At 39.3% G+C, this 18,692-nt stretch overlaps 1 protein-coding gene and 1 long non-coding RNA gene across 22 annotated transcripts in view; one reads left to right on the forward strand and one right to left on the reverse strand.

Moving 5' to 3' along the window:
- MYO5A (myosin VA) overlaps positions 1-18,692 on the forward strand; it is a 205,958-nt gene that overhangs the window by 86,669 nt on the left and 100,597 nt on the right. For all 20 annotated transcript variants that reach the window (XM_037910148.2, XM_043524713.1, XM_043524710.1 and 17 more), the window contains exon 4: positions 11,718-11,862. In XM_037910148.2, the coding sequence (XP_037766076.1) occupies positions 11,718-11,862 (145 nt within the window). The remainder of the gene's footprint in view (positions 1-11,717; positions 11,863-18,692) is intronic.
- Positions 18,556-18,692, reverse strand: part of LOC122462223 — a 30,056-nt gene continuing 29,919 nt past the window's right edge. The window contains exon 4 of one of the 2 annotated variants that reach the window (XR_006284649.1): positions 18,556-18,612. This is a non-coding gene — a long non-coding RNA (uncharacterized LOC122462223). The remainder of the gene's footprint in view (positions 18,613-18,692) is intronic. The other variant, XR_006284650.1, reaches the window with a different exon arrangement.

Raw genomic sequence — 18,692 nt, forward strand, 5'->3', positions numbered from 1 at the left:
AATTGGGACATCATGGTGGCAGTGGGGCTGGTTGATACAGTAGAATGCCGATTCTGGGCCTGATATCACAAGCACAGATATCAGCAAATCTTACTGTGGTAGCTGATGTTTTGAAGGCATTTGCAACTTCCTTGGTGCAGTGCCAGTTGAAGACCTTGCTCTGTCCCTCTGTTGGTGCAGAATAGCCATACTTTGAATTTGATTTCAATTCCTAATGTCAATTTCTCACGGTGTCTATTACTGCTGTAGCTCCAGCCATGGTATCAGGAATGGTAGGATTAATGTAGACCTGCAGCCAGGATTTTAGTGATGCAGAGTACAGGCATTGATACCGTGGTGCCCTGTCTACAGTAACTTGCTACCACTGATGGAACTACACCCAAGGATGGCGACGGAAATTTTTTGAAACAAAAAAGTTTAATGTAGATAAAACCTAATGGCTTGACCTTTCAAACACTTATCAGCAGGTACTGATTTCAGTGGGACTATGCCCACCAGTAAGTGTTCTCAGGATCAGGCTTTAAATTCCCTTGAATCTTACTGACTGTCTTGTGTTTGGGTTGTTTGCAACCCTCTATTGTGTTTGGTATCCATTTAGAAGGTTTAAAAAGGAGTTTATTTTTATGCCAGGTTTTTTTTTACATTTGGCAAACATGCTGCTTTTATGTTTTTCCTAGTGTTGCTTCAATTGACTGTACACCAGGCCTCTGCTAATTTTCCCTAATGTCTGGAAGACACGTGGAAAATTACTAAATCTGGCAAACCATTAAAGGGCATAAAATGTTTTACTAAAAGGCAAGTTTGCTGAAGTTTGAAGAAGCTCTTCAGCCTTCTAAAAAAGTCTCAGCTGATGAGGATTGTGCAATTTGCATGTTAGGTTTATTAGAAGCATGTTGATCCAGGGTCTTTTGAAATCTTTAGGTTTCCAAGTGATCAAAGTGCGAACAAATGAGGTTTGATATGATAATTTTTGACATTATAGGACACCCAGAGCTGCGATCCAAGCTGCTATTGAGTCACTCTTTCTCCTTTACTCCATCACCACAGAATATTCTACATTATGGGAAATGTGGGCACGCACATAATGTTTTAGGGCTTGTCTATAATTACAGAACTGTAGTGTAATGAAGATGCTGCTTTCACCAACGGGAGAGCTTCTCCCGTTGGTGTAGGTACTTCACCTCCTTGAGAGGCACTACATATGTTGACAGAAGAAGTCCTCCTGTCGACATAGCACTGTTTACACAGAGAGTTACATCAGTATAATAGGCGCCCAAACCCCAGAGCGACCTAAATGTACCAACATAAGTTTGTAGTGTAGACCAGGACTTCGTGTAATAGCAAAAAAAAAAAAAAAAAAAAGGGCGGGCGGGGTCAATTGTTTGCTTGGTGAAATTCTTAGGAAAACAGTAGTATATTTACTACTTTTTTTCCCACAGATATATCAAATGGGGACTAACATGGTTACAGGGCTAGCTGCATCTTTGACCCCTCTCCGGTCTCTGAGTGCACCCCCTCAAATATTTGGCCTTTTACCCTTACTTTTCTGGGGTGGGATCCTGCAAATGTCCCACTTTTAGCCTGGGCCCTGGGACACAGCACCCCTATGTTTCAACTGATTACTCAGCCAACCTGATGGGGGTTGTCACCTGCAAGTCTTCACTTTGGGATCTTGTGAGCAGTGATTAATATAGATGACCAGACAGCTTTCTCCAGACAAAGCATTGTTTATGTCAGTGGTTCTCAACCAGGGGTATGTGAACCGCTGGGGGTACGGCAGATGTTTTCCAGGTGATACATCAATTCTTCTAGATATTTGCCTAGTTTTACAATAGGCAACATAAAAAGCACTAGCAAAGTCAGTAAAAACTAAAATTTCAAACAGTCAGTGACTTGTTTATACTGCTCTGGATATTATACACTGAAATGCAAGTACAATATTTATATTCCAGTTGATTTATTTTATAATTATATGCTATAAATGAGAAAGGAAGCAATTTTTTCAGTAATAGTGTCCTGTGACACTTTTATATTTTTATGTCTGATTTTGTAAGCAAGTAGTTTTGTAGTGAGGTGAAACTTGGGGGTATGCAAGATAAATCAGACACCTGAAAGGGGTACAGTTGTCTGGAAAGGTTGGGAGCCAATGGTTTCTGTATTGCAGTAGGAACTAAGCATAACAAGAGAGAAAATCTAAGATATTAAAACAGAAGGCCTATAGATATGTTTCCTAGGGTATATCCAGGGCTGCCCCTAGACATTGTGGTGCCCTACACAGCCCCCTGCTGCAGTCCCCTGGGATGTAGCTCAGTGGAAGGGGTGGAGTGGGGGGTGGGACTAGGGCAGAGGTGGGGTGGGGGTTTTGGGGAAGGGGTGGAGTGGGGGTGGGGCTGGGGCAGAGCAAGGGTGGGAAGAGGGAGGGCGGGACAGGGGCTATGGGGAAGGGGTGGAGTGGGCATGGGGTGGGAGCGGAGGCAGCTTTCCTGGCCGGCTTAACTGGCCAGGGGATCAGGCTATCCGCTAGAGCAGCATGCAGCTGCATAGGGACACCAGGAAATTTGGGGCAGTTTGGTGCCCCAAATTTCCTGGTGCCCTATGCAGCTGCGTAGTTTGCGTCTGGGTAAGGATGGCCCTAGGTATCTCTACACTGCAAGTAGACACCCGCTGCTGGACTGTGTCAGCTGACTTGGGTTCGGGGTAAGAGGCTGTTAACTGTGGTGTAGACGTTTGGGGCTTGGGCTGACCACACCCGAATGTCTACACCACAATTATACACCCCATTAGCGTGAGCCAGAGTCAGCTGGCATGGGTCAGCCACAGATTTTTAATTACAGTGTAGACGTACCCCTAGAGGCCTGCCATGCCTTAGGCAGGTCTGTCTTCACTCCCTTCCTTGACCTCTGTGGTCTGTGAGAACCGCTTCTCATCAATGATTCTCAACAACCACTCTCTCTCTCTCGGGAATGTCACTTTTAACCCCTCAGAAGCCCTTTGTCTCTTGTTCCCAGTTCTGTGTTGACAGACCTAGGAGGTTGGAGGTGGTACATCAAAGCAAATGGGTCTAGTATTGTCCCTGAAATGTGACTAAATAGGTGGCTATCTGAAGCTATTGTCCTCTTTCCCGCTTGGATGCAAACAGACCTTGCTTGAATTTGTCCCTTGTATTCATACGTTACTGTCTTCTTAAGTCAGAAAAATAGAATATGTAATGTTCATAAGTGATTATAGAACAGCACCAAGTCAGTCATAGGGAAGCCAAGTGAAATTGGTGTGCACTTACAGAACTCAGTTTGCATGTGAAAACCATATGCAGTTACAGTAGAATCTCAGAGTTACAAACACCTCAGGAATGGAGGTTGTTCATAACTCTGAAATGCTCGTAACTCTGAACAAAACGTTAGGGTTGTTCTTTCAAACAACATTGACTTAATACAGCTTTGAAACTTTACTATGCAGAAGAAAAATGCTGCTTTTAACCATCTTAATTTAAATGAAAATGGGACAGAAACAGTTTCCTTACCTTGTCAAATCTTTTTTTTAACTTTCCTTTTTTTTTTTAAAGTAGTTTGTTTAACACAGTACTGTACTGTACAGTATTTGCTTTTGTTTTTGTGTTTGCTGCCTGATTGTGTACTTCCAGTTCCAAATGAGGTATGTGGTTGACCGGTCAGTTCATAACCCTGGTGTTCATAACTCTGAGGTTCTACTGTACTTGATTTGTATATTCAAACATCAGAATTTGGGCTTTGTCTACACTACAGAACCTGTGTCACTACACTACACCTGTGTCACTTTGTCTACACTACAGAACCTATGTTGGCATAGCCCGCTAGTGTAGCTGCAGTGTACACCGAGAGAAGGAGTGTTTCTGCTGGTATAGGAACGCCGCCTTCCTGAATCACCTCTTCTGTCAGCATAGCTGTATCAACACTGGGTTTTTTGTGAGCATAGCTATGTCATTAGGAGATGTGAGTTTTTTTCAGACCCCTGACCGAGCTAGCTATCCTGGTATATACGTTTTTAGTGTAAACCAGGCCCCAGAAACATATTTGTTGAATTTACATTTTGCATGTTGGCCTTTGAAAATTTGACTCTTTAGTCACCTACTGTACACCCTAGAATGATATAAAGGTAGGTCAAATGAAGACTGAAAAGGATTAAATTTCACTTTGATATAATCTTAAATCATTTTAAATTAAAGAAGGCTTGATAATTTTAGGGCAGTAATTGACCTGAGATCTGGAGGTAATTTGTTCAGCTCTGTTCATTATTTCTTCAAATCTGTTCAAATCTGAACAAAGATTTGTGAATGTTAAAAGGAAAAGTGCATCTCCGTTATTCTAAGAACCTTGCTGCTTATGTAACTGATGTATAAAATACTGCCCATTATGCAGTACAATGAGCCTAGATTTAGATAAATATCTAGCCATTTGTAGATTGATGACCACCCTCAAGATGAAAGAATTGGAGCTCTTTAGTTTGCGTGTATACAGGAAGAATCATATTAGCAACTGAGGGGTGCAAATTTAATATAATAAAAGAAAATGAAATGTTACCATGACCCTTGCATTAGTAGATTTATGTATTTCTTAAGGAAAATCCAGTGCAATTAAGATGGGTGTGAAATAAAGTAGTAATTTTTGATAATATTTTTATGAAGCCTACATCTGCCTCAGTTTGTCCTATATTTTGCATTGCTACCCAGTGTGGGGTAGGGGGTGGGAAGGATTAAGTTTGCTCTTGGGGCAGACTAAGAGATGTAGGTGTGTGTGTCACCCCCCTGTCTGGATGGAATGAAGAATCTTCAAGGAACTGGTTAAAACTCACCCAGATCAACATGGAGGGCAAGAGAGACAATACAAGCACCAATGATTCATGGATTTCCCCACCTCTCAGCAGGGAAGCTGACTAGAAACCCCCAACTCAAGATCAAAGGACTTGAAGGTGTGTGGTCAGGGAGTAAAATGTGGGTTCTGGAACAAGTCTGGACTCTCTCCCCAGAGAATTGACTAAGGAAGTCAGAGAGAAACTTGTTGAGGTGCATTAATCCCTGAAGTCTCTACCAGTAGTCTGTCTCAGTTGGACTTGCAGGACAGAGCTCACGGTGTGAAGCAGGAGCACTAAAGTCCCAGAGGTTCAGTCTCAAGAGGCGGTGAAGCCCTGTGGCCTACCTTAAAGGAAGAGTGACACCCCTTGGAGTCTGGCACACTGAAGGGGTTCCCTCAGGAGACTGATCCAAGTTAAGGAAGTAGCACTGATGCTGTGGGTATGGATGGAACCAAAAAAGTTCCATAGAAATTATTCTTAAAACCAGTAAAATTTATTAGTGAATTATGTCCTGCTATGGTATTTTATAGGTTGGCTTAAAAATTCTGTAGAAAGTGTATATAATTCTTTATTCAATTCTCTAGGGCTTTTCCATGAGGGATATTATTTGTCTTCTGAATCTATTCTGAAATAAAGTAATTTAGTATATTAAAGTCTGGACATTTGGCTTTGTTTTAGCTCAATGAGATTATTTTTGCCAGCATAGCCCAAAGCTGGATGGGATTGTTTTGAAGTTGCATAAAATCTGTAGTGTCTCATTGATTTGTTCCACAAGTCTGAGTAGTTTTAAGAAATTTTTTCTACATGTTTATCACTGTTGAAGGCAAACTCCTCTCTAAGATGTCTAACAGATGTCTGAAACTAGGGAAGGAAGATATCTAGTATATTTCAAGTTGCAAAAAACTATTCCTGTTTGTTGCTAGATATGTAATTGTGTTTCTCAAAGTAAAAAATCATTAGTCATTTCAAATCATAACTATAAACTTAGACAATTTATATGAAGTTCAGTGCATTATTATGTATTTCTTAGCAGTTGTATAAATTGATGGGAACAACAGCCACATGATTTATTAATCTCTGAAATGAGCAGAGAATCTAATTGCTCATTTAGCTGTGGGAATCCAGTGACAAAGCATTGCTAGTGAAGAGAGTGACTGTGTCCCAAAATGTTTCTATGGCTTGAGTCAGTTGTTAGGCTGAGAGTTTTCATACTCGAGGCAGCGTAAGGATGCTTATGTTTGATTATTGCTTAATAAGTGCAAGGGGTATAAATAGTCTGTGGAGTCACTTGTATAGGAAGTTTAAAAATGGATCAATGACTATAAGTAGTTGGGTCCTCCATTGCAGCCATTTTATATATGGAGTTTTTCTCTGGGAAACTGTTAATAGCAGCCGAGTGTGTAAATGGCAAGAGTAAGAAGGAAAGGACAGAAATTCTCAAGGAATACTAAAGATCCCACATCTCTGGAAGAAGTGAGAAGGAAGGAGACTCAACAAAGACCATTTATTGTAGCTATTTTTTGTATGATAAATTTTCTTAGGGAACAACATGTTTTACTTAAATCTGATGTGAAAAACATTGCCCTCATCCAGTTCTTTTGAGAAATCCTCAGAAGGATAAAGCTTTTTATTAGGGCTGTCGATTAATCACAGTGAACTCACGCAATTAACGCAAAAAAATTAGTCATGATTAATCGCAGTTTTAATCGCACTGTTAAGCAATAGAATACCAATTGAAATTTATTAAATATTTTGGATGTTTTTCTACATTTTCATATATATTCTGTGTTGTAATTGAAATCAAAGTGTATATTATTTTTTATCATAAATATTTGCACTGTAAAAATGATAAAAAGAAATAATATTTTTTAATTCACCTCATACAAGTACTGTAGTATAATCTCTTTGTGGTGAAAGTGCCCTCAAAAATAAATATAAAGTGAGCACTATACACTTTGTATTCTGTGTTGTAATTGAAATCAATATATTTGAAAATGTAGAAAACATCCAAAAATATTTAAATGGTAGTCTATTGTTGTTTAACACTCTGATTAATCATGATTAATTTTTTTTAATCGCTTGACAGCCCTACTTTTTTTTTTCCTGTGTAGGAAAATATAAAGTCAAAAGGTTACCTTGGACTAGGATCAGCTAAAATAGCTTCAGCCCTTGGCATTTTTGTTTGTTAGCACTAATAATTTATTGATTCAGATTAGAAATTGGAATTTTTTTTTCTGTACTGAAACAGACCTGTACTATTGTTTGTTTGTAAGTCTCTTTGCCAGTTCCACCAATGCCAGTGTCAATGAGATATTGAGGCTAACATGCTTGTACCATTACTCCCCCATGTCTCTTCACAGTGTTGTAATCACTGTGCTTTCCTGCAGTTTGCAAGAGGTGGCAAACAGCCTCCTATTAGACAAGCAAGATATTTCTGAGGGCAGTTTATGGGAGGTGCTTCAGTAGCTAACAAGCAGCTGACACCCCTCTTCTCCAGTACACCATATTGGAGCTCATCCATCATCAGTAAGACATGAGTTTGGTCCTAAGAACATAAGAATGGCCATACTGCATCAGACCAATGCTCCATCTAGCCCAGTGTCCTGTCTTTGACAGTGGCCAGTGCCAGATGCTTCAGAGGGAATGAACAGAACTGGGCAATTACTGAGAGATCCGTCTTCTGTCTTCCAGTCCCAGCTTTTGGCAGTCAGAGGTTTAGGGACACCCAGAGAATGGGGTTGCGTCCCTGACCACCTTGGCTAATAGCTATTGATGGACCTATCCTCCATGAACTTATCTAATTCTTTTTTTGAACCCAGTTATACTTTTGGCCTTCACAACATCCCCTGCAATAAATTCCACAGATTAACTGTGCATTGCATGAAGAAGTACTTCCTTGTGTTTGTTTTGAATCTGCTGTCTATTAATTTCATTGGGTGATTCCTGGTTCTTGTGTTCTGTGAAGGGGTAAATAACACTTCCTTATTCACATTCTCCACACCATATGATTTTATAGACCTCTCTCATGGCACCCCTTAGTCATCTCTTTTCTAAACTGAATAGTCCCAGTCTTTTCAATCTCTCCTCGTATGGAAGCTGTTCCATACCCCTAATAATTTTGTTGCCCTTTTCTGTACCTTTTCCAATTCAAATCTATCTTTTTTGAGATGGGGCAACCAGAACTAAACGCAGTATTCAAAATGTGGACTTTCTATGGATTTATGTAGTGGCACTATGATATTTTCTGTCTTATTATCTATACCTTTCCTAATGGTTCCTAACATTTTGTTAGCTTTTATGACTGCTGCTGCCTGTTGTGTGGATGTTTTCAGAGAACTATCCAGAATGACCCCAAGATCTTTCTTGAGTGGTAACAGCTAATTTAGACCCATCATTTTGTGTATATAGTTGGGATTATGTTTTTCCAATGCTCATTACTGCGCATTTATCAACATTGAATTTCTTCTACCATTTTGTTGCCAAGTCACTCTGTTTTGTGAGATCTCTTGTCACTCTTCACAGTCTGCTTTGGACTTAACTATCTTGAATAATTTTGTATTGTCTACAAATTTTGCCACCTCTCTGTTTCTCCCTTTTTCAAGGTCATTTATGAATATGTTGAACAACACTTGTCCCAGTACAGTTCCTTGGGGGACACGACTATTTATGTCTCTCCACTGTGAAAACTGACCATTTATTCTTGTCCTTTTCCCCCTATCTTTTAACCAGTTACTGATCCATGGGAGGACCTTCTCTCTTGTCCCATGACTGTCTGCTTTGCTTAAGAGCCTTTGGTGAGGGACCTTGTAAAGCCCTTCTGAAAGTCCAAGTTCACTGTGTCCCCTAGATCACCTTTGTCCACAAGCTTGTTGACAACCTTAAAGAATTCTAATAGATTGGAGGCACGATTTCCATTTACAAAAGCCATGTTGACTCTTCCCCAATGCATCGTGTTCATCTGTGTGTCTGATAATACTATTCTTTACTATAGTTTCAACCTAGTTGCCTGGTACTGAAATTAGGTTTACTGACCTGTAATTGCCAGGATCAACTCTGGAGCCTGTTTTTAAAAAAATGGTGTTATATTAGTTAACCTCCAGTTATCTGGTACAGAGGTGGATTTAAGTAATAAGTTACCTACCCTAGTTGTTAGTTCTGCAATTTCATATTTGAGTTCCTTCAGAACTCTTGGGTGAATGCTATCTGGTCCTGGTGATGTATTAGTTTAATTTATCCGTTTGTTCTATAACCTCCCTTATTGACACCTCAATCAAGGATGGTTCCTCAGATTTGTTACCTAAAAAGAATGGCTCAGGTGTGGGAATCTCCCTCACATCCTCTGCAGAGAAGTCTGATGCAAAGAATTCATTTAGCTTATCCACAATGGCCTTGTATTCCTTGAGTGCACCTTTACCACTTCCATTGTCCAGTGGTGCCACTGATTGTTTGTCTGGCTTCCTGCTTCCGATGTACTTAAAAAAAAAATTGCTATTAGGTTTTCAGTCTTTTGCTAGTTGCTCTTCATATTCTTTTTTGATCTGCCTAATTATATTTTTACCCTTGACTTGCCAGAGTTTATGTTTCTTTCTATCTTCCTCAGTAGGATTTGACTTCCAATTTTTAAAGGATGCCTTTTTGTCTCTAACCACCTCTTTTAGTCTGTTGTTTAGCCATGGTGGCATTTTTTTGGTTCTCTTCCTGTTTTTTTTTAATTTGGGTTACACATTTCATTTGAGTTTCTATCATGGTAGTTTTAAAAAGTTTCCATGCAGGTATTTCACTCTTTGGCTGTTCCTTTTAATTTTCAGTTAACTAACTTCCTCATTTTTGTGTCGTTCCCCTTTTTTTGAAGTTAAATGCTACTGTGATGGGTTCCTTTGGTATTTTTCCCTTTACAAGGATGTTACATTTAATAACATTATGCTCACTATTACTGAGCAGTTCAGCTATATTAATTTCTTGCATCAGATCCTGGTCCCAGCCTCTTCATTGTGCAACTAGCTTAACTGTAGTCTTATTTATTTTTAATTTTGTGTGGGTGAATCTGGCTTTGCTGAGAAGCCTAGAATGGTCTGGGCAGGCATTGTTCATCCTTCTGCACAAAGATCTGCCAGTGCACCTTAATCCTGATTTGGAGCACCTCGACTGTTCCACTCCTGTGCTCCTACCCAACTCTGCCAGTGTACCTTGATACTGGTCTGTAACACCTCTGCTATTCCATTTCTGGGCTTCAGTCAAACTCAGACTACAAATTGTTTGGTACATCTGTGATGGGGACTAGAATATGATCCAGTTATTTCCTTCTAACTAACTTTTTATTAGCTGCTCGTATTTTCAGTTGCAGGATTTATAAAATTGGCACCTAAAAAAATTCCCTTAACTTGCAGGTGGGTAGGTGTGCATGTGTTCATTCTTGACTCCTCATTAAATTATAAGGGCTTCATATTTTTTAAAAAAAAAATAATAGAGACTTTAAGTTCAAGTCCCTGAGTAATCCCAGTGAAGTCATGGCTGATGGAAAAACAGTGAGGTCTTTGTGTCACAGATTACATAGTTATGTCTTGATGTATAACATGTAATATATCTAATGGAGCAGAAGAGAATCCTTCCAATCCTTTTCTGAAAGGTATTTGCTCATTAGAAAGCTTGTCTGTATTTTTATTTTGTTGTTTGCTTGATCTGTAAATATATGACATGATTTAGTCGTCTGTAAAACTGGGATGATATTCGGAGCAGCAGGTCCAGATTTCAGATGCCTTTTCTTTGCTATTCCAAGAAAAATGTTCCACCTACTTTATGTCTCAGTCATAATATTTAGGCCTGTTCAGTGTCTGAATTACAGACTTTTAGTGCTTTATAGAAAAAGTGATGGTTGATTTCTGAGTATATTTAGATATGACACTACTATAGAAATATCTGGTATGGGGGAATGAGATAGATACCTTCATTCAAGTTGTCTTTCATAGAATGATCCCTGGTGTGCTTATTAGATGGCCACAGCTAGGATTAGAGATTCTTTCTGTCCACATGGCAACTGCTTCCCTACGTGGCAGTCGTGAGAGACTTGAAATGGGAGATATAGTAAGTTACAAATGTTGGCCTGACTTTCAGCTTGGTCTGAAATAATTGTGGCAGTGTGTTATAGCACTTTTAAATGTCTAACTATTTGATTTCAAAGTTCAGTCAGGAGCCTAGGTGTGCCAGCTCTATGCAGTACACGTACATTTATTTCTGAGCACTTGTTGGAGGCCACTATTCAAAATCAGGCCATTGTTTATTAGAAATATTTATACCAAAATTTCTAATACTAGTTCTTTTATACTAAAAATTTATAATATTGGCATGTGATGCCATAACATCATGCACAAATGGTTGACATGTCTGACATCATTAAGCCATTATGGGAGAAGTGGACACTATTTTATTTCAGAGCCTTTCTGTTAGATCCCAACAATTGTAACTGAGCAAATCAGAGGCCATGATTTATAATAAAAGATGGGAAGTACAGTCCTCACTGATCTTGTTACTGGATAGAGTTGGCCGTTCATCATCAGTCAATGTCAGGCTGACTTACTCTAAATTCAAGCAACGTTTCATTCTTCAAACCCAAAACTTTAAAAATGGGGAAAGGGTAAAAGTCCTCCCTGGTGATTTTCTTACAAGCAAGAAAGTAAACTGTGTTCAAACTTTCAGGATTCAAATTTAGTACCTAATCCAAAACCCATCAAAATATTGTCTTTCCATTTACTTCAGTGGGCTTCGGATCAGGTCTTTATTCTCCTCCAAGCTAAACATTTAAGAAAGATTAGAAGAACATACACCTGGCTTTTGACACGTTTACATTTCCAAATCAGCTATTATTAATAGCTTTTGTTCCATTTCTTTTGTAGGTATCGTCTTGGTAGCCATAAATCCTTATGAGCAGCTACCTATCTATGGCGAAGATATCATCAATGCATACAGTGGTCAGAATATGGGGGATATGGATCCACACATTTTTGCTGTGGCTGAAGAAGCATATAAACAGATGGCCAGGTTTGTGAAAAAACAACCTTTGAATTCTGTGTTTCCCATAGGAATGAGGTCTTAAGTTCCCAGTCAGTGGACTTGATTTTGCTTTTATTTGTACTTAGTAGATGGTGTTAAGTCTGTTTGCTCCATTGTTTTATTAAATTTCAAAACCTAAAACCCATTAAATTAGCAAACCAATAAAAAAATGTTTTGTCTCTTACAGACAGTACTCATTTGTTAGGTAATGGGAAGGATCCATTGGAACTGTTCCGAATTTAGGTTTAAAATTTGATCAGATCTGTAAGGGACAATGTTGTTTCAGACTGATAAGTAATAGAGGGCTATTTTTGGACCACTAACTATTTTTAAGGAACAAATAATTGTGCTTTAAGAATGCAAATATTTTACAGTATTTACGTATAACCCCAACAGAAAAGATGGTTAATCTGGGTAATCTTAACAATACCCAGACTTCGGAGAACTGTCTCTTACCCATATCAGTGAAGCCAGAGCTGTACAATTTGGGTTTGGAAAATAACTCGTCATCCAGTATTTTAAGGGGCAAAAGAAAATTACATAGAGAGTGTCTGAAGAGTACAGATACGTGAAATTAAAATACTGTAATGATGCCGCTACTGCAAGAGTGTGAATTCTTACTTTAAGTGTTCTTTGAAAACGGATTGTTCAACCTAGGAAAGTGAGCTGTGAAATCCAGCCTGTCGCTCTCAAGGTCATGCCAACCTGAGAGTTTGAAATATTTCAGTTTTTTGAAAGGGTGTGTCTTCAAGTACAGTTAACAAAATTGATCCTCATGTCCTATAGTTATGGATAGAAGTTTTTTACATCCTTGTCCTTCAAGACATATAGCCAGTAAACAAGATGGCTGAGTTTTTCATTGTGGTGTGGCAATTATGCAGTACCCTCTGAGAATGGAGCAGAGCGCAGATGGGGTGAAAGTGATGAGATGGACACCTTAGTTTAACTGCATGCTCAGTTAAGAATGTATAAGGGAAAAGGAGAGAATAATATGCTTAAAGGGCAGAAGCCCGGTGAGTCCTCTATGTGAAAACACTGAGTTGCATGTTGACCACATAATACACCCATTTCAAAAGAATAGTAGAGCATGGTGCAGTAGGTGTTGATGTAGCATGTTCATAGACTGCTTCTGTCTTGAAATACCCGACATATAGACTGCTATGTATACCTTGTACGTACATGTATACCTTTTTCACAGCAGTCTGTATGTTGGGTATTTCAAGACAGTAGCAGTCTATGAGTGAGCTACATAAGGTACCCAACATCTAGATTGCTATGTGTATTTCAAGAACTTGGCTTGGAATCTACACTCCACCTCCAGGCACCCCAAGGACGAAGTGGGGAACAAAGGACCAAAGAACAAAATAATGCCAAGCTGTCACGGATGTACCATCTGCTGATTAAACATCACTTCAAACGAGGGAACAGTGATTGAATGTCACTTCAAACGTAAAAGCAGCGTGATGAAGCAAATTCCATAGACTGGTATAGGAGTGAATTCCGATAAAAACAGAACCTAAAAACTGAGAACTTTGAGTCTGGTTCTGCAACCATCCTCAAGGAGCATCGGATAATATAACATTGCCCGCATTCTCCACCAATTATGTTATACCAATAAAATAAAAACCAGGAGGATCTTATTAAAGAGGATAAGGCAAAATGCCACATTTATTGTGAATACAGGACGAATTAGAGTAAGCAATCAGTTATAGCTATAACATTTCATTCACTCACACACACCATACACACACAAGTTCTGCAAAGTTGTTATAGTTACCAGCCTAGGAGTTGCTCGTACCAAGTCACTGGCCAGGTAGCCTAGACACGAGGGTGGAGCCGAGTCTTGTCAGATGCACATCTGATGCTCCTGGAGGGTGGTTGGAGAATCAGACTCAAAGTTCTCAGTTTTTAGGTTCTGTTTTTATAGGAATTCACTCCTATACCAGTCTATGGAATCTGCTTCATCACGCTGCTTTTATGTTTGAAGTGATAATCAATCACTGTTCCCACGTTTGAAGTAATGTTTAATCAGCAGATAGTACGTCTGTGACAGCTCAGTGTTATTTTGTTCTTTGGTTCTTCATTCCCCTCTTCGCCCGAGGGGTGCTTGGGGGTGGAGTGTAGATTCCGGTTTGCTCTCGGGGTCACCCAGTCATTTCACTCCATACATTCTTCAGCCATGTGATATTGGGATTGTAATTCTCAAGCCGCATTTCTAATCTTTTATCACCCATTCAAGCCAAACATACATTTGCATTCACCCTCTATTTCACTTTAACATATTTCTTATTACATGTCTATTTTATTACCTATCCTTCCTTTAACATAGCCCTTCTACAACTACTGGGGCATGACAGGCCTCAATAGATCTGTCCATACTACTCGCTACACAGGAAAAGAAAACAAGCAAGATAAAGAGTACCAAGGGTGAGAGCCAACAAATCGTTGTTGTGTTCCGGAGGACAGTTGTTTTTACAAAGTTCTTATCACTTCTTAGAACAGACTCTTTGTCTAGGGATGTGCTGGTACAATTAGCATCAACCTTGTAAATTTTACAGAGAGGCATTTATTTCAATTAGTGCAGCCTTGGTGTGTTAGCTGGGAAACATATCTCTTTCTAATGTTCAGGCTCAGCCTAGGGCCTGCTCTGAACTATGCTGTTCCATATCAAAATGAACATTGATTTAAATTTTAATCCAACACAGCAGTCTGTATGTCGGGTATTTCAAGACAGTAGCAGTGTATGAGTGAGCTACATAAGGTACCTGACATCTAGATTGCTATGTATATTTGAAGAACTTGGTTTCGACTAAAGAGGTGTGTATAGAATTTGGTGTGGATGAAATAGCAATCATATTTTCGCTTATAGCTGCTTCCATCTGGGGGACTCATTGCTTTACAGACATTAATGAATTAACCCTTGTAAATGTCTGTGAGGTGGTAATTTATTTCTGTTACGCAGAAGGGGAACTGAGACAAACAGGCAATAAGTGACTTGCCCAAGGTTACCCAGTCTATGGCAGTTTGACCTCCAGTCTTGTGCCTTAACCCAACACCATGCTTCCTCCAGCAATATTTCAGTAGTTTCAATTTCTCGAATAATAACTAATTTCTTTTAGAATGCATTATGAGATGTTAACGATGTGGAAATGATATTTTAAAATATTTAGCACTAATAAACTGAAATCATTTGTTTGTGTGCCTAGAGAATGTTATAACAAATTTATTCCTTTGTGAATTTATTTATAAAAGTTACTGTCATTTAAAGTGTAATTTAAGCGTACGTTGGAATTATAGGTGAGTATTTCAACACCCCATTCATTAAATAACTATACAGAATTTCTCTGCACTGAAGTAGTGAGCTACTTGTTTACATATTATGCATTCTTAAGTGCTTTTTTCCTTTCTCCATTTTGTACTACTTATCTTTTCTTCCGTTTGCCCTTGACTCTTTATTTAACATGCCTAATGTATTGTCTCTTTATGTCCAAGTTCTTAGTCCCTTACTATTATTAATTTTTTTATGATGATGCATATTATCCTCCTCTTTGTGGCTTCTCTCTGGGCCATTACTGCTTTAATCTCACTTTTATTTGCATTCTTTAGCTATGGAGGCTAAAATCCATAATACATATTAAAATTGCAATTTGTCTGTTGGATTTTTTAAAAAAAATAGGTTAAGTCATCATAGGCTTTAAGGCCAGAAGGGACCATCATGACCATCTAGTCTGACATCCTGCACATTGCAGGCCATAGAACCTTACCCACCCACTCCTATAATAGATCCATAATCTCTGGCTGAGTTACTGAAATCCTCAAATCATGATTTAAAGACTTCAAGTTACAGAAAATGCACCATTTACACTACTTTAAACCTGCAGGTGACCCATGATCCATACTACAGAGGAAGATGCAAACCCCCAGAGTCCCTGCCAATATGACCCAGGGGAAAATTCCTTCCCGATCCCAAATATGGCAATCAATTAGACCCTGAATATGTGGGCAAGACCCACCAGCCAGACACTTGGGAAAGAATTCTCTGAAGTAACTCAGAGCTCTCCCATCTAGTGTTCCATCACTGGTCGTTGGAGATATTTGCTGCTCGCAATCACAGATCAGCTACATGCCATGGTAGGTAGTATCCTCCAAACCATCCCCTCCATAAACTTATCAAGTTCTGTCTTGAAGCCCTGCTCCCCTAGGAAGGCTGTTCCAGAACTTCTCTCATCTGATGGTTAGAATCCTTCATCTAATTTCAAGCCTAAACTTGCTGATGGCCAGTTTATATCCATTTGTTCTTGTTTCCTTAAAGATTTGATTATTTCAGATAATCATTAGTGATTAAATATTCATATGACTGCTATATTTAGGGCAATAATCTCAGTGTTTTATGGTAGGCCTTGTTGTATTCTCTTGGAAGGTCATGTTTTCCCATCATTTTTAATTCTTCCTGATACTATATATTTAAATGGTCTCTAGCATAACTAGTCATGATACTCTTTTATACCTGAAATTCAGTGGGCATATCTTAATATTTGCACTTTAATAATTTATATATAAATGTTTTTTTTTGGTTTTGCCAGCTTGATTATTTCCCCCCAATATAGATGATAGATGAGAAAACTCTCTTTCATAATTAGATGACCTGTCTATGGTTTCCTGGAAGTGTGGACAGTTCCATTGAAAGTGGTTGGTTATAAGTTAACATTGACCATTAATTGTTTGCACTGTGCTTTGAAAAAGTAAGGTGCTAAGTAAATGCTGAATGTTAGTATTACTACAGTCAATAAGGCTCACTCCTAGCTTCAGTGGGCACTGACTGACATTCAGCAGCTCACAGCATCAGTTCATATAAAGCAACAAATCTAGGTATGTTTTAGATCAAAGGTGTCAATCTTACTTTGTAGAGAGTTCTGAATTTCAATTTTAATGATAGTCCATGAGCTGGTATATGCATTTAAGACTCCTCCACAGTGGAGTTAACTGTTGTTAAGCAGATGTTTTTGAAATGTCAAGGGTAGAACATGGCCTTTTGTTTCTTTTACTTCCCCATTTTCTTTTCTCTTGTTCCCTCTTTTCTGTCTGTGTCTTTTTTGCTTTCTGCATCTCCCTTCTTGCCACAGCTACCAGCTTCTCACTCTGACTGCTTCCCCACTCCACTGCTAAAATAAACAATGAAATAGTTAATGCTTACATTTAAAATGTCATTAGACTTCAGGGCTACCAACCCAGTGAAATTACTGGCAGGTGGGAAAATTCTATTCACACCTCTGCAGACTCAGACAAATGACACTGCATCGTTCTACACTCAGTTCAGATTTGAAAGGTTGTTTTTGCAAAAATGAGGGTTAGATATTTCTGTTTAAAAAAAAAAACAACAAAAAAACTGAGATTCTGCAGAATCTGACTATGCCGTGCAGGTCACATAACTATCTCCTGTGGGACGGATCTGGCCAGTGCAGTGTGGCTGAGATCTCTGTTTTAGATCACTTTTGCACATATGGGCCCAATCCTGTAAATCTCTACTCCCAAATAATTTCACTGGGATGGATTGTACCCTTCCCCTCCTGCCACCAGTACACTCATGGAGGGGTCTTTGCCCAGATTTCCTCTTCCATGTGGAAAGGGGGTTCAGCTGCCTCTATGGCATTGATCCCATCCTCTCCCACCTTGATCTGGTAGAGCCCAGTCTGGGGGTCTACCCTGGGGGAAGCCAAGAGAGGATCAAACAGGCTGAAAGAGAACATATCAGCTCCTTTCCAGCCTTCTGAATCTTATGCATAGCATCCTGGAGGCAGCTGTGGCCAGGAGAGTGTCTCTGTTAGAGCTACTCCAATGGAGTCACAATATCACGAAGCCCCACTGGTGGGAAAAAGCTGGTGCAGAGGCTCAGGCCCTCAACCCAGATGATCCAGGCATCCCACATCTCCCTGGGATCTGCCAGATTTGGAGGGTGAGACACGTGACTGTTTTGCTGCGGGACAAACCATTCTCCTGACAGGGTGATGTTGGGGAATCTCAACAAATGATTCTTTGCAGAATTTTCTTTCTGTAGAACCCCACTTCGGGTTTTAAAGTAGAAGGAGACAGTACGCCCCCCTGAGTTCTGTGGAGCTCCTCTTGTGACAACTTGCATGAATAATTCTTACTAAGGTGAATACATTTGCCTGATAGGTCCTTATACGGGTAATTTTACATTGGACAATGAGCATGAATTTTCCCTTGAGCCTTCTCTTTCTATTTCTATACATTTTAGGTTTTATATCGTAACCATTGCCAGGTTGTGTGTGTGTGTGTGTGTGTCTTGCGTGCTCTCTCTCTCTCATTCCTCATATGTCAAATGCTTCATCTGAACAAGTTTAAACAGATTTTGGCCAGACGTTTTAGTAAGACGTGCAATAGAAAAAGAAGCAAATGGCCGTTGACACACTCATCTCTGTCTTGGAAACATAAATCACATAATTAGCATTTGGACCCTTGCATGTTTTGACCTCTTTTTTTGGAACTACAATGCTAAGTGGTGTAAGAGTCAGTATTTCCCAAATGTTAACACAAGTTGTCCTATTTCAGTCTTACTCCTATAGAAAATAACTGTGGTAAATACGTGACATAAGTTGGCAAACATTGATTTTTTTAATTGCAAATGCTGTACTTGCCCATGAAAGCAGTCCTCTAAGGAATTACAGTGCTGTATCTTCCAGGCTGGTTCTGTGTTGCCTTTTCTCTGAGTACAACCTGCTGATAACGCCAATTTACAAAATATTTCAGTAAAATAGTAAACCTTTTTTGGAGGCATTCCAAAATCAGCATAATAAAGC

The sequence above is a fragment of the Chelonia mydas genome, chromosome 10, assembly GCF_015237465.2.
Source record: "Chelonia mydas isolate rCheMyd1 chromosome 10, rCheMyd1.pri.v2, whole genome shotgun sequence".
Classification (NCBI taxonomy): Eukaryota; Metazoa; Chordata; order Testudines; family Cheloniidae; genus Chelonia; species Chelonia mydas.